A 14,439-nucleotide genomic window follows, 5' to 3' on the forward strand; every position below is an offset into this window, starting at 1 on the left:
CACTGCTGCAGAAATTTTAAGCTGGTTCTCAAACATCCCAGTAAATAAATCTGTACACGACTCAAAATTCCAAACAGGAATCACTAGCCCCATGCCTTAAACAAAAATAGGATGGTTTGGCAAAAATGAGTAGAGAGAGTAGAGTGGAAAATCAAATCTGTAAAGAAAGCTCTGGCCAAATAAATGCTTCCTTCTCTCCTTCCCATCTTCTTCCTACCTCCTTTAGTATTGCAAGAAATTGCAACCACTTGCTCTGCCTCAGTGGCTTGGTAGGCAGACTTTAAAAAATGCTGTAATTCGTGGGACTGGGATTTTGAAATAACCTTGAAATTCTTGTTCCCCAGATAATGAAAGGGTTTAAATGTTTATTTTGAGTACCATCAACAGCTAGAGGGTTGGTGTGTCACTGATGTTAATAAGGAACAGATGAAAACCCTTAGGACTCATCTAATAGCATAAAGCTCTGGCTTGAAGAAGTGACATTCACTTAGACGAAACACAAGAGAAGACCTTCCACCTTTCTCTCACTATTGTCCCCTTTGAATCTCTACTCCCATATTCCATTGCTTTAGTTAGTTTTACTGCATTGAACATTATTTGAAACTTGTGTGTTGTATAAGTGAAATTTCAGTTCCCAACTACCGTATTGTGTTTGATAATTTGAAACAATCTTTTTCTCAAGCCCTTTTTAGTTTAATGTGTGAATTTCATCATGGAGATTCGTATGGACAAAACTGAAAGTAAAATGTTATTTTACTGGTTATGTATATCTTAAAGGGGAAAATTGCGTTCTACGTAACAGCTCCAAAGAAAAGTACATGTGTAAAGCTCTTCAGGGTGTAAGAATAGAATTAGCTACCTGCCTTAGCTACATTACATTATAAACGGTGTGAATTTTGTGCTCATGACAGTTGCTAGATTAACAGTCCTTGAGGCTGAAGTTCTATTTATCCATAGAGCAGGTACAGCATGGACAATGACAGCTTAATCATCTCCAAAACATTACTGTGGCAATGTGCCTCATCCTCATCCACAGAAAATAGCTTTATGCCCATTCCGTCCTTGGCTCCATTGCTGAGATGATTAATAAGGGAACCAATAAGTGTCAACTGTGCTGTGGAAACCCATCTATTGGGAACTGAACTAGATCAGTGGTTCTCAAAGCTGGTCTGCCGCTTGTTCCGGGAAAGCCCCTGGCGGGCCGGGCTGGTTTGTTTACCTGCCGCGTCCGCAGGTTCAGCTGATCGCGGCTCCCACTGGCCTCAGTTCGCCGCTCCAGGCCAATGGGGGTGGCGAGAAGTGGTGCAGGCCGAGGGATGTGCTGGCTGCTGCTTTCTGCAGCCCCCATTGGCCTGGAGCGGCGAACTGCAGCAAGTGGGAGCCACGATCAGCCGAACCTGTGGACGCGGCAAGTAAACAAACTGGCCCAGCCTGCCAGGGGCTTTCCCTGAACAAGCGGCAGACCGGCTTTGAGAACCACTGAATTAGATCACCAAATTCACTCTACAGAAGCTATGGAGCAATCAAGCAGATGCTAACTACTGTGGAGCTGGATCTGAATCAGAAATCCAGATGTGAAAGGTGCATTAGTCATCTAGTCCTTTGAATGCAGAGCTAAAACTGAAGCTTTTCTTTTTAACATACCATTTTCAAAATGAGCTAGCTGTTACAGTCAATCTCAGCTTCCCAGAAAAACTACAAGTCAAGTAAATCCTCTAGCTGTGGTCTCAGGTCCTTAAATTCTCACCTGCTCAGGACCCATGGAGGACAACCCTGATGTAGGCACAGAGGTCGCTGAGGTCATGCTGATCTGCCCTGTCATCTGGTTCATGTTGTTCATGCCACTTGTGTTGGTTGCCATGGATACACTGATGTTCATGTTGTTATTGTACATGCTGGTGTTTGCTTGCTGCCCAAAATGTGGAGGGGACTGTTGTGAAAACATGCTGTATCAAGGAATGAAAAAAAGCCATGTGTCAGACTCAGAACGCTGACACCACTAAGAAATCACTCTCTCAGAATATTTCTCAGACTAAAATTTATACATGCAATATACACTAACTTCCAAGGACAGCTGCTTTGCAGGCATCAGCGGGCTATATTTTCAAACTTGAAGGCCTGATGTCTGTGCACTAAAATTGCATGCCTTTGCCCACATGCAGAATTAATGTGGCTGAGTGTACCAATCTGTTGTACGTGCATAATAGCAACTTATATGTCTTGCTTTCTACTTGCTATGTAGGTCTAAAGCAGCTTGAGATGAGGAATTTTTGGAGAGGATGTAAAATACCAGTTCCCCCCAACTATCATCATCATAGTAGAGGGGAATCAAGTATATTTAGCATCTGGACTGGTAAGTTTTCATGATCATTTTGCATGCTTATTGTAGGAGGCCATTTGCACACATGAATACCAGATTTGAATGCATGGTTACAGCAAGTGGACTCAAGTGTAGGCATGCAACTGTGCTGAAATTTTTGCTGACAGACTTCAAGCGTAAGGTTTTGAAAACCTGGCCCGCACAGCATAAAGTCTAGGGCAGACGTCTTTCACATTCATGAACAAGACTTGGAATAACTGAAGAACCATGAACTGTGGAAGATCCCCTCCCAAGCCTTATACAAAATCCAGTGTGTGTAGGAGCAGAATTTCTACTCAAAGTGGAAGTCACATTAAAGCTTTTCACCACATCTTATATGCATTACACTATTTACACATCAGCCCCTTCTCTGCATAGTAAACAGGCACTAAAGCAGTATAACTAAGGCATCTTTATTAGCAGTAGATTGTTAATACACAGAATAAAACAAAATTTAAAAATTACATAAGGGGTCTATTACAGTAGAATTAATGTAAAATGTCTAGAAAGCAGGGTAAAGACAACATGTAAATACTTCCTCTTGTGAACACTAATTGAGATAAATACAAAGCAGAATTTAATAATGAAACTATGGCATTTGTATTTTTGTACATTTACCTGTTTCCACCCATATTTCCTTGTGCCCACCCATTCATCTCTGTAGAGGACTGGTAGGCAGGAGTAGCCTGAGACTGCTGTATCATAGGACTCTGAGTATGAGCCATTCTCGGGGACATCAGTGGACTCTGGGGAGTGGTAGCCCCTGTGAAGCCTGGATCAGGTTGTTGACTTATTCCTAAAGAATAAAACAGGATTTTTAGTCATTGTACGTTGTAAACGGATACAAACCAAAGTCCTGATTTTGCGGAGACATCTATGTGGACAGATGCTTATGCCTTTGCGGCTTCCCATGGATATCCACTGGAATCCACATGGGTGGACTCTAACTCAGGATCTGAGTTAACATCAGGACATTACCAACTAAACGCTACATACATAACCTTTTAAAAAATCATTTCACAGTTTCACTTTGGCTAACTGTATTCCTTACTGAACGTTATGGTGACAAAATGGAAAATCAGCCTTTTGTGGAAATCAGGTACATTACAATATATAAAAGCCATTCTTCTTCACAGTCTCTGTAAAAATGTTGTGCACTAGCTCCTAACTACACCATGCCTAAAATCACCTTAATTATGACACCATCTTTTAACATAGAACCATAGAATGTCAGGGTTGGAAGGGACCTCAGGAGGTCATGCTCAAAGCAGGACCAATCCCCCAACAGATTTTTGCCCCAGATCCCTAAACGGCCCCCTCAAGGATTGAACTCACAACCCTAGGTTTAGCAGGCCAGTTCTCAAACCACTGAGCTATCCACTGAGCTTGCTACAATGTTCTTGTAGCCATGTTGGTCCCAGGATATTAGAGAGAGATGAGGTAGTATCTTTCGAAAGTGTCTCTCTCTTCCCAGTGGAAGATAGTCCAATTAAAGATATTACCTCACCTCTCCTCTTTTAACATTCAGAATCAAATTTTCAATAAGCTTCTGTAAGTTTCCATAACATTTGTGTTTGTGTCCTTTTGTGCATGCAAAACAGGTAGTCATTTTGAACGATTAGTTCATTCTGCACAGTCAGAGCTTGTTTATGTGCAAAGATTCACTGGTTTAACTTAAGGTGTGATTTTACTGATTTAAAAGGCTAAACTGGCACAAAAGTCTGCATGGACACATAGGGTATGCCTACACTGTAATAAAAGACCATGGCACAGCCCCGGCTGGGCTGGATCAGTTGACTCAGGTTCATGGGGCTTGGGCTGTGAAGCCATACAACTCCAGTGTGGAGGTTTGGGCTTAGGCTGGAGCCTGGAATCTGAGAGCCTGGGAAGAGAGTGGGTCTCGGAGCCCAGGCTCCAGCCCGAGTCTGAATATCTACATTGCTATTTTTAGCCCTGTGAGACTGAGTTAGCTGATCTGGGCTCCGAGATTTGGTGCCGAGGGTTTTTTATTGCAGTGTAGACATATTCTTATTTTCTTTTAAACCAAGCTTTTTTTGCTTTACTTTAAGTCAATCATGAACAGGTTTAAACTAGACCAAAATAAGCCACTCTGGAAATGAGAAATAAGAATATCCACAATGGGGTTTCCACTGGCAAAACAAAAATCAATGAAAACTTGTGTTTAGACAAGGCCAATATGTATTACAAAATGTGTCAAAGGCATCCGTGCATTTCAAATCAACATTACCAAACAATTACAAATTAACAGAATGTAACAGAATTGCCTGCTTGCCTTCACAGTGTAAAACTTCTCAGAAGGCTGAATGAAACATGTACAGCAACATTCGACATTGCAAGCAAGTTCACTAAAATCTCTATTCTTGTAATATTTACAACAAAAAGAGTTTAAAAATAAACTAAAACATTTTGTGATGTACAGAAAAAATGAAACTCCAACAAATCCAAAGACACCCATTAAAACAGTTTGGTCCCAATTTTCTCCCTCACCACAAATCTTTATAATTTTCAATCAAAATTTTATCAAAAAGGAAAAATGTTATCATCTGAATCTTGGCCTGGACTGTAATAAAAATTCACTTCTGGTGACCTGTAAGTGTGGAAATCCATAGCTTAAAAAGGCACATGCCCAGTCCTATCCATAGTAAGTGAAAAGAAGTCTCCCACAGGGTATTCTTTTAACCAAAAAAACAAGCAGAAAATGTCTTGTCAGATTATACTGTATGCACAAATAGATATTTTAATGCTCTGAGAGTCCAGTGAAGAGGACTCTGGACTGGGAGTCAGTAGATGTGGGCTCTACTCCCAGCTTTTCCACTGAAACTGTGCATGACTGTGGGCAAGTCATAACTTTTCTGTACCTCAGTTTCCCCATCATAAAGTGGGGATAATACGGCTTAGTTGCCTTTGTAAAGCAATTTGAAATCAATGGATGATATACTACTCAGTAGAAACTGGTGTCAAGAATAACACACCGGAATAAGAAACAGGGAATTAAAAAATTCAGCATGAGGTAGAATGAATTTTTGTTAGTTATATCAGCGGAACATGCACATAATACCTATAACGGTTACATGGGAAGAGGAAAGGTCAAGGCTATGCAGTAGTAATAAGTTGCATCTGACCTGTCCACCCCCAGAACAAACCTGAAAACTGCTTAGTTAAACACAAGGGCATAATGACATTGGCGGCTATATGCATATAAGTTTGGACATAGGGAGGGGGAAGTCTTTTCTGATACTAAGGTAAATTCAAGTAACTAAAAGTCAACAGCTAAGCTGTTAATTTGACATTAATACATGCACAAAAATATTAAAAGTCACATACCTAATGTTAACTAATCTCTCAAGATCAATATAACGATGATATAAAGGGATTATGAACAGTTTTGCTTTTAAATGATTTTTTACACAACTTCACTCTGTCCACCAATACTGACAACAATTAGCATATTTTTATTCATCTCCACTGCTGGAGTATATATTGATTTATTTGTTTTGGTCAGAATCCAAAGCCTTTCAAGCCCCCTTGTATAAATATAACAATATTTATATTTGTGTGTTTATACACACACTTCTGCCATTCGGCAAAGAAGGTGGTACCTGAGCTGAGAAACTGGCAGGTATTGTACTGCCTTTGGGGACTCATGACAGGCCCAAAGTGTCCTCTCATATTTCCCATCATTCCCTCATTAACCAGATTCATCTGGGAGCCATGCAAGGAGCTGTAAAAGAGGAGCTATGACCCAGGACTGGGGGATGTTGGGGAAAAAGAACTGGTAAAAGGTGTTGGGGATGTAAGTCCAGTACCATAGTTTGGAGGAAATGGAAACTGCTGTGCGTTTGCCTGCGGAATCCGTGGGTTGCTCATGGTTGCTGGTATGCCACCAGAGGCCACCATGCTTGGTGACATATTCAAACTCTGTCCTCGCATCATCAGAGTCCGCTGTTGCACCTGCTGTTGCTGATGCATCTGTCGTTGCCTCAGGTGCTGGCTCAGTATCTCCCTCTGCCTCTGGGCCAGCATCTGTGCATTGATAGGTGTCTGTAGAGAAAATAACAACTGTGAATCAATACATAATATTAAATACAGAGGCATCTCTATGGGAATGACTCATAACATTCAAGTTCCTTTCCTCACCATATGCCTAACTATAAAATTAGATGGAAGATGAAATTCCTAGCATTACTTCTGACGTGCTGAAGAATTTCAAAACTGAAGTAGAGATTAACACAGATAATTTTAGTACTACAAGTTTAAGATTACAAATCACTGGAATGAATTGTTCCACTCAAATTGCCTTTTTCCCTAGGAGGTGAGGAACTCAGGTTAAAATGTAGATTTGTCACCATTCTTTCCTCACTCCCAGGAACCAAATTACCACACAGGTTAGAGATGGAAAAGGACCTTAGGAGTCCAACTTCGACAAGTTGTTTTTGTTTTTTAAATCTGGAAATAAATACTCTTAGGGTTGTATTGTTTTGTTTACAGTCTCTGCCTTATGATTTATTACTTGTATTTACTATGTATTGACATATTTAAATTGAAGAGTCTAGGTTTCAGGAGAAACTAAACTTGGGACAAGTGGAAAATGCAGTAAACAAAACCGAAGTACCTACAGTACTAGCTCCCTCACCTGTGTGGGTACTCCAGGTCTCAGAGACAGGTTCATATTGGAGACGCTGCTGATTTGATTTATCAGTGGCTGGCGATTCTAAACCAACAAAATGAAAATGAAGGTAGAAGAAGAATGCTAAACAAGGGAACCTGCATGCAAAAGGAATACAAACAAAAATTCTGCAGGCCTTGCAGGTTCTGGCGGACAGTCTCAGTTAAGTATTCATTGTTTAAGCTGCCCAATTCCCATTAATGTAAAAAAAAAAACAAAAAAACAAAAAACCACCCTCATGCTTCAAGGAGACAATATGCCATATGATCTACAGTAACTCCTCACTTAATGTTGTCCCAGTTAATGTTGTTTTGTTGTTACGTTGCTGATCTATTATGGAACAAGCTCATTTAAAGTTGTGCAATGCTCCCTTATAGCGTTGTTTGTCAGCTGTCTGCTTTATCTACTGCTTGCAGGAATCTCTGGAAGAGCAGCCCCTCCTTGAGGGGATTAGAACCGGAGGGGGGGCAGTAGCACCCCCCCCCCCATCAGATCCCCTAAGTTCCCTGTAAGGTGCGTGGCTCGGCAGCTGCCCAGCAGCAGTTCGGCTGTCCCTCCCCCCACTGCCTTGTTGCTCCTGCCCTGCCCTCTGCCTTGGAGCTGCTCCCAGGAGCTTCCTGCTTGCTGGGGGAAGGGGAGAGAGGGGTGCTGATATCAGGATATCCCCTGCTCCTGCCCACCCCTCCGTACCCCATCTCCACAAAGCAGAGGAGGGAGACAGGGCTTGGGGACAGAAGGGGGGAAGCTTGCTGGAAGCTGTTGCTTCCTGTCTGATCTGCTTAAAAGGGCAACATACTTGAAGTGTGGTCAGTGTACTTAAAGGGGCAATGCACGTCTCTCTCCTCTCTCTCTCTCACTCATGCATGCACCTCCAGCACTTTGGAATGTCAGCACCTGTGCAGCCCTGCATGTGCTGTCAGGAAGAGGGAGTGGTGCGCTCCAGCTGGATAGCATGGGCTCATCATCCTGTTCAGTTTTTGCAGGGAAGTGTTTGTAGCTACAGCCCTGCATCTATTGTGTTTCCTCCCTCCTGCCTCAGTCCATGCTGCCTTGTAGAGTGTGAGGCTACATTAACAACAGCGTATTAACCCTTGAGGGCTCAGCCAAGTGCTAGTTCATCATTTAGCAGCAAGGCATTCCCTGGGAAACAGTCCATCCTCTTACTCCACCACATCAACCAAGCTTCACAATCATTCATTGGATGTCTTTTGTCTGGTGAAAAAAAATGTCCCTGGAAACTAACCCCCCCATTTACATTAATTCTTATGGGGAAACTGGATTCACTTAACATTGTTTCGCATAAAGTCGCATTTTTCAGGAACATAACTATAACGTTAAGTGAGGAGTTACTGTTTATGGTACAGCAGCCTGAGAAATTCCAAAAGCAATGCCTTTAAAACTCTTATCTCTTATGTGCTTATAATTAAATTATTAGCATTTTCTCTAAGCTAGACTTTATCCTGATGTTTAAGCTGTAAATGATCTGAATGTAATGTGCATGACATTTTTTGTTCTATGTAAGACATGAGAGGCAATTGTCCTGTTGTCCTCTGCACTGGTGGGGCCTCATCTGGAGAACTGTTCTGGGCGCCACACTAAGAAAATTGTAGACAAATTTAAGGGAGTCCCAGAGGAGAGGATCAAAAAATGATAAAAGGTTTAGAAAACCTGACTTCTGAAGAAAGGTGAAGAAAAAAAATGGGAATGTTTATAAAGAGAAAAGAAGACTGAAGGGGACCTGATAAGTCTTCAAATACATTCTGGGCTATTATAAAAAGGACTGTGATCAGTTGTTCTCCATGTCCTCTGAAGGTAGGAAATCTTTCTAACTATAAAAGATAGTTAAGCACTGGAACACGCTTGTAAGGGAGGTTGTGGACCAGTTAGACAAACACATTTCAGGGACAGTCTAGGTTTACTTGGTCTTGCCTGAGTGCAGGGGGCTAGATTAGATGACCTCTTGAGGTCTTTATATCATTAAACAATATATGGCAAAAGGAATGGTGAATTAAAACAGTCACAAACTGGAAACAGTGACAAAAGAAAGCATTTAGGAATCTGGCAGCAATTCAGAAAACAAGTATATGATTAGGGTTCTGAATACAACTGAATAGAAAAAAAAAAGTCCATACATCAAAAGACATCATTATAGCATTGCACAAAGGGCTAGTGAGACCAGGATTTGAGTACTGGGCACATTTTTTGCACCACATTATTATAGAAAAGATAAGCTGGTAAAGGCGCAGAAGAGGTCAACAAGGGGAATAAAGACACTATGTATTACCTCTGTAAAATTCATTATGGCCAATATTTCTATTTCAACTGTGGAACTCAACCGGAATAAATATAATAGGGAACACACTTCAGAATTAGACTATTCAGAGCTAGCTAAATTCATTGTATTTACTCTATATTAAATTACTATAATCTGACTGAGCCAGTGGTAGATAACATATAAACATGGAATACCTGCTGTGCTTGGAGTCTATGTTGAAGCTGAAGTCTCAGCTGGTTTGGCTGGTTCTGCACTATACCAGTAGGCCTGAGACCAGGCCTAGGTTGCATACGCAATGTTGCGTAACCAGGTCGCTGTCCTATTGGGTGAAAGTTTGGGTCCTGCATGGGTGTATAACTACCCTGGGCCATTTGAGCCTGAGATGCATATTGTTGAGTGAAAACTGGTGCCTTTTGTTCTATTATGATGTTGGATTCCTGACTTGAGAATGGCTCTGGATCTACAGCTTGGCTCTGCAGAAACATACAAACCAAAATGTATAAAAACACATAGTAAAATATACTTCTGAATGGGATTATTCAGTCTAAAACCCAGTCCTCCCACAAAAATATGCCATTATTAAAGGGACACTGTATAGACAAATTTGCCCAAAAAGACTGGTCAAATTTTTTTTTTTAACTGATTTTTAAACAAAACTTAAGATCAATAGAATTGTTTCCATGACTTAAAAAAAAAATCAAGCCAAAAACCATTCCAATGGAAGGAGAAATTCTCTGCAGTCTTTTCAATGCAAACATCCCAAGAAACGTTGTGCTAGTGCAGGAGAACTGAAAGTGAAAACGACTAGAAATTCTAAACAGTGAGGACTAGCCTACTTTTATCACTGAAACTGGAAGAAATTCAAAGAGTAATAAATACACAAATAGTGAAAGACAAATTAGATTTCAAAATATTTTCACTGTTATTAAGCTGAGTTGCCATTTGCAATATAAATGTCTCAGATTTTCAAAGTCGCCAAAGGCAATTAAAATCTCAGTTCTCATTTTAATGGGGGATGAACACCTAGCTTCCTTTGAGTATGTCTATACAACAGTTTTTTTACCTCAAGTTAACTGACTGCCAATTAACGCAAAGCTGCTGACACATTTCCAAAGCTATTCTGAACATTCCCTAAACATTTGTTCCAGGTTACAGTCATTTGAAGTTTACCATAGACTGCTCACAGGGGCGGCTCCAGGCCCCAGCACGCCAAGCGCGTGCTTGGGGCGGCGTGCCGCGGGGGGCGCTCTGCCGGTCGCTGGTAGGGCGGCAAGCGGCTCCGGTGGATGTCCCGCAGGCGTGCCTGCGGAGGGTCCGCTGGTCCCGCGGCTCCGGTGGATCTCCCCCAGGCGTGCCTGCGGGAGGTCCACCAAAGCCGCGGGACCAGCGGACCCTCTGCAGGCACACCTGCGGGAGGTCCACCGGAGCCGCCTGCTGCCCTCCCGGCGACCGGCAGAGCGCCCCCCACGGCATGCTGCCATGCTTGGGGCGGCGAAATGTCTAGAGCCGCCCCTGACTGCTCAGTAGTTTACTCTGGCAATCAATTAACTCGAGGTTAAAAATCCTAGTGAAGATTAAGATTTTATCCATAAAAACTAGGACTTTCAAAGGCAACTATTCTTTTTATAAATTGTTAACATCTTAAATTTAACAGTTTCCTTTAAACCTGTAGAAGTCTTAAAACAATTTCCATGGAGATTCTTGTTAATAAGAAATTCATATATCATTTTCCTTCAAATAAATCGTTCTTTTTCACACTGATCCTTTGGTAGTGCTCCTGAGGCTACTCGCTACTACATGAATTACTTATGAATAAAGAATGAAAGTTTCACTTAATGAAATGATCACCAAAATCTTGTCCCTAATGAAGCACTGTACTCAGTATGCTATCAGACAGGTGCTTTCTCATGTCCCGTTCAGGATTTTATTGACTCTATTTTACCACTTCAGAGTCCATAGATAAAGGAACAGATGCAGAGAAAGACAAAGGTCATATCTGAAATACACGGTTATTTCAGAGGTACAGTTCTGACAAATGGGAAAAGAAATGGCCATAGTTAGCTACACAGATGAGCCACAAGCACCAACCCATCTGAGAATGTTAAACATTTATACAGGCAAGATTGACTGTTTTGATAATGCAATTTCAATAAAAAATTGGTTCTTGGCTCAGTCTTGTATCTAAGTCCTATTTTTCCTAAGCCTTTACTATATTTCTCTTTGTATTATTTTAATTAGCATTGTGTAACATTTTTTTATTTGATGAGAACTAACTGAAAGTTAATAAAAACAATTGTGGGAGAAGGGATAAAAATAACAGATTAAGGCATATAGGCACAATTCTAACATTAAACCAATATTGTTTTAGGTGGTTATGATGAAATCAGCTGTTGCAAGTGGAATATAGAGCCCTTAACTCGGGTCTTGGCAGGAGGAACTAACTTGCATGAATTCTGTTTTACAATTAAATATACTGGCAATTTTTAAAGCTACACTCAATCCTTTTTACTGATTAGAACATTAAATTTTGTTGTTTTCCAAACTGAGAGTGTGTGTGTATATCACATAAATCTTTACCTCTCTCACTTTTAAGGGATTTCAACTTTTTAACTATAAATTAGAATTTGATACTATCAAGTATACCTGGCTAACCAGTTCTGGTATTCCGAGAGCCCTGTCAATTTCTTCTAGACCATCAAAATTCCTTAGTGCCAAATAAAGCTGATCCAGGAGAGTTCCCTCATCACTTGGTGACTCTGATGAAGGAGGCTGGCACAGCAAGTCATCTGGTGAGCTGCCAAACGGTTGCCTGAGAAAACATGAATATAACTGTTGTAAACAGGTGTTGGAAGAAGAGTACCCACTTCATGTGGACAAATGATTATTTCTCACAAATTGAGCTAATGAGTCTTGTACTACAGGTGACAATTATTTCCATATCTGCCAATTTTGTTTGGTAACTTCTGCTCACTGTTTAATTCTCAAAGAAACATCTATACAACTCTCCCTTAAGTCACCAGGTGTTGCATGCATGTATCAGAGGGAAACACAAATACTGCCAGAGATATTTCTCAGAACTAACTTCACAGAATGGGATCAAAAAAATTAATATGGAAGTCAATGTAGAATATATTTAATGAAGACAGATGCAAATCACTTAGCTAAATAAACAGAAAAGGAATTACACCTCTACCCCGATATAATGTGACCTGATATAACACAATTCGGATATAACGTGGTAAAGCAGTACTCTGGGTGTGTGTGTGCGGGGGGCGGGGCTGTGCACGCCGGCAGATCAAAGCAAGTTCGATATAACACGGTTTCACCTATAATGTGGTAAGATTTTTTGGCTCCCAAGGACAGCGTTATATCGGGGTAGAGGTGTACATCTTATTACTAGTAACTCCAAATTACATACACTAGTCCAGTGGTTCCCAAACTTGTTCCGTTGCTTGTGCAGGGAAAGTCTGTGGTGGGCCGGCCCGGTTTGTGTACCTGCCGCATCCGCAGGCTCGGCCAATCGCGGCTCCCAGTGGCTGCGGTTAGCTGCTCCAGGCCAATGGGAGATACTGGAAGTGGCGGCCAGTACGTCCCTCGGCCCGCGCCGCTTCCAGCAGCTCCCATTGGCCTGGAGCAGCGAACCGCGGCCACTGGGAGCCGCGATCGGCCGAACCTACAGAAGCAGCAGATAAACAAACCGGCCTGGCCCGCCAGGGGCTTTCCCTGCACAAGTGGCGGAACAAGTTTGGGAACCACTGCACTAGATTAAAGATACTACCATGAGCAGATGAGGACATAGTCATATAGAAAGCTTCCTTAAGAGTGGAACCACACTCAACTCTTATTTATCACCCTTGCGAATCAGACCATATAGTCAAAGGGTAAAATTCATCCCATACCAAGCTCAAATAGCCTAGTTTTGTGCCAATAAAGAGAACAAAGGAAGACTTCCTCTACTCCATGTCACAGAGTGCAATAGCACCATTGAGGCAACAGCCCCATTCACTAGGAGGTGGTAAAACCATGCAGCAGTGGACCCATCAACACTCACTCTTGCCCAGGCTAAAATCTTTGCTGCAAAGTAAAGCACTTAAGCACGTTCTTAACTTTAAACATGTGTTTGAGTGCCACTGACTTCAGTGAAAACTTAAGTGCATGGCACATGCTTAAATGCTTGATCGAATTGGGTTAGAATGAGGCCACCAAGGAGATGGGCATTCTGTCATATAAAGAGTGCTGAGTCTCCCAATCCTGTTCTCCATCCAGTAGAACTGCACTTGGCAGGCAGGCAAAGGCAGGAGGAAGTTTTATCCCCAAACTGGAGGATTGTACTTATTTAGAAATAAAACTGGATTTGAAACACCATTTCAGCTGCAACTAAATACCATATCTCTTCTGGGTACTTCACACAGAAATTTTACAGGACCCTATACAGCTTACAGACATATACAAACATACTACAGAGGATGCAGCCTGCTGGAACTGCAAGGTCACCCGAGGCACTACCTTACATATTGCAAGGGAATGTCCTGTCAAAGGCAATTACTGAAAGTCAATGGCAAGCTTTCTGTCAGACTTTGGGGAGCGAAAACAGATCTACACAATACACTGATACTCTTGGCAAATACCTCACCATGCATCCAGCTTTGAGAAGATATAGGAACACTGTTAGCATTGTGTTAGCTTCCATAATGAAATTATTATTTGCCAGTGGGAGTCTAATCTCCACAGCACAGTGAGGGCTAAGAGAAATACTGCCAGACTACACATTGGAGAAGAAAACATATTTCAGGGATTATGACCAATTGGATACCCATTCACTCAGCAAAGTAATAAAATATACTAAACAGCTCATATATATACACTAAACAGCATTTTACATTTTTTAAGCACTGCACAAATATAAACTTATTAATCATATAGAGAGAAAATTACTAACATTCGCTCTCCCATGGAATTAGAAATAATTTTAGGAGAAAAACAATAGAAAAATCCTACAACCTTTATCCAAGTTGATTTCAAACTCAACAAGTGACCTTGTTAAAAAAAGCACTCCTGGAAAATGTATCAATGGGAATGGCCAAAAAAAAAGAAATTGTGAATGGATATGAATATATA

General features: G+C 41.3%; 1 protein-coding gene across 12 annotated transcripts in view; it reads right to left on the bottom strand.

The window, feature by feature from the left end:
- The window catches only part of NCOA2 (nuclear receptor coactivator 2), a 250,798-nt gene that overhangs the window by 11,285 nt on the left and 225,074 nt on the right, over nucleotides 1–14,439 (bottom strand). For all 12 annotated transcript variants that reach the window (XM_039523669.1, XM_039523663.1, XM_039523664.1 and 9 more), the window contains 6 exons: nucleotides 11,965–12,130; nucleotides 9,516–9,794; nucleotides 7,014–7,091; nucleotides 6,187–6,421; nucleotides 2,978–3,155; nucleotides 1,748–1,946 (listed from right to left, as the gene is read on the bottom strand). In XM_039523669.1, the coding sequence (XP_039379603.1) occupies nucleotides 1,748–1,946; nucleotides 2,978–3,155; nucleotides 6,187–6,421; nucleotides 7,014–7,091; nucleotides 9,516–9,794; nucleotides 11,965–12,130 (1,135 nt within the window). The remainder of the gene's footprint in view (nucleotides 1–1,747; nucleotides 1,947–2,977; nucleotides 3,156–6,186; nucleotides 6,422–7,013; nucleotides 7,092–9,515; nucleotides 9,795–11,964; nucleotides 12,131–14,439) is intronic.

This window comes from Mauremys reevesii, linkage group 2 (genome assembly GCF_016161935.1).
Source record: "Mauremys reevesii isolate NIE-2019 linkage group 2, ASM1616193v1, whole genome shotgun sequence".
NCBI lineage: Eukaryota > Metazoa > Chordata > Testudines > Geoemydidae > Mauremys > Mauremys reevesii.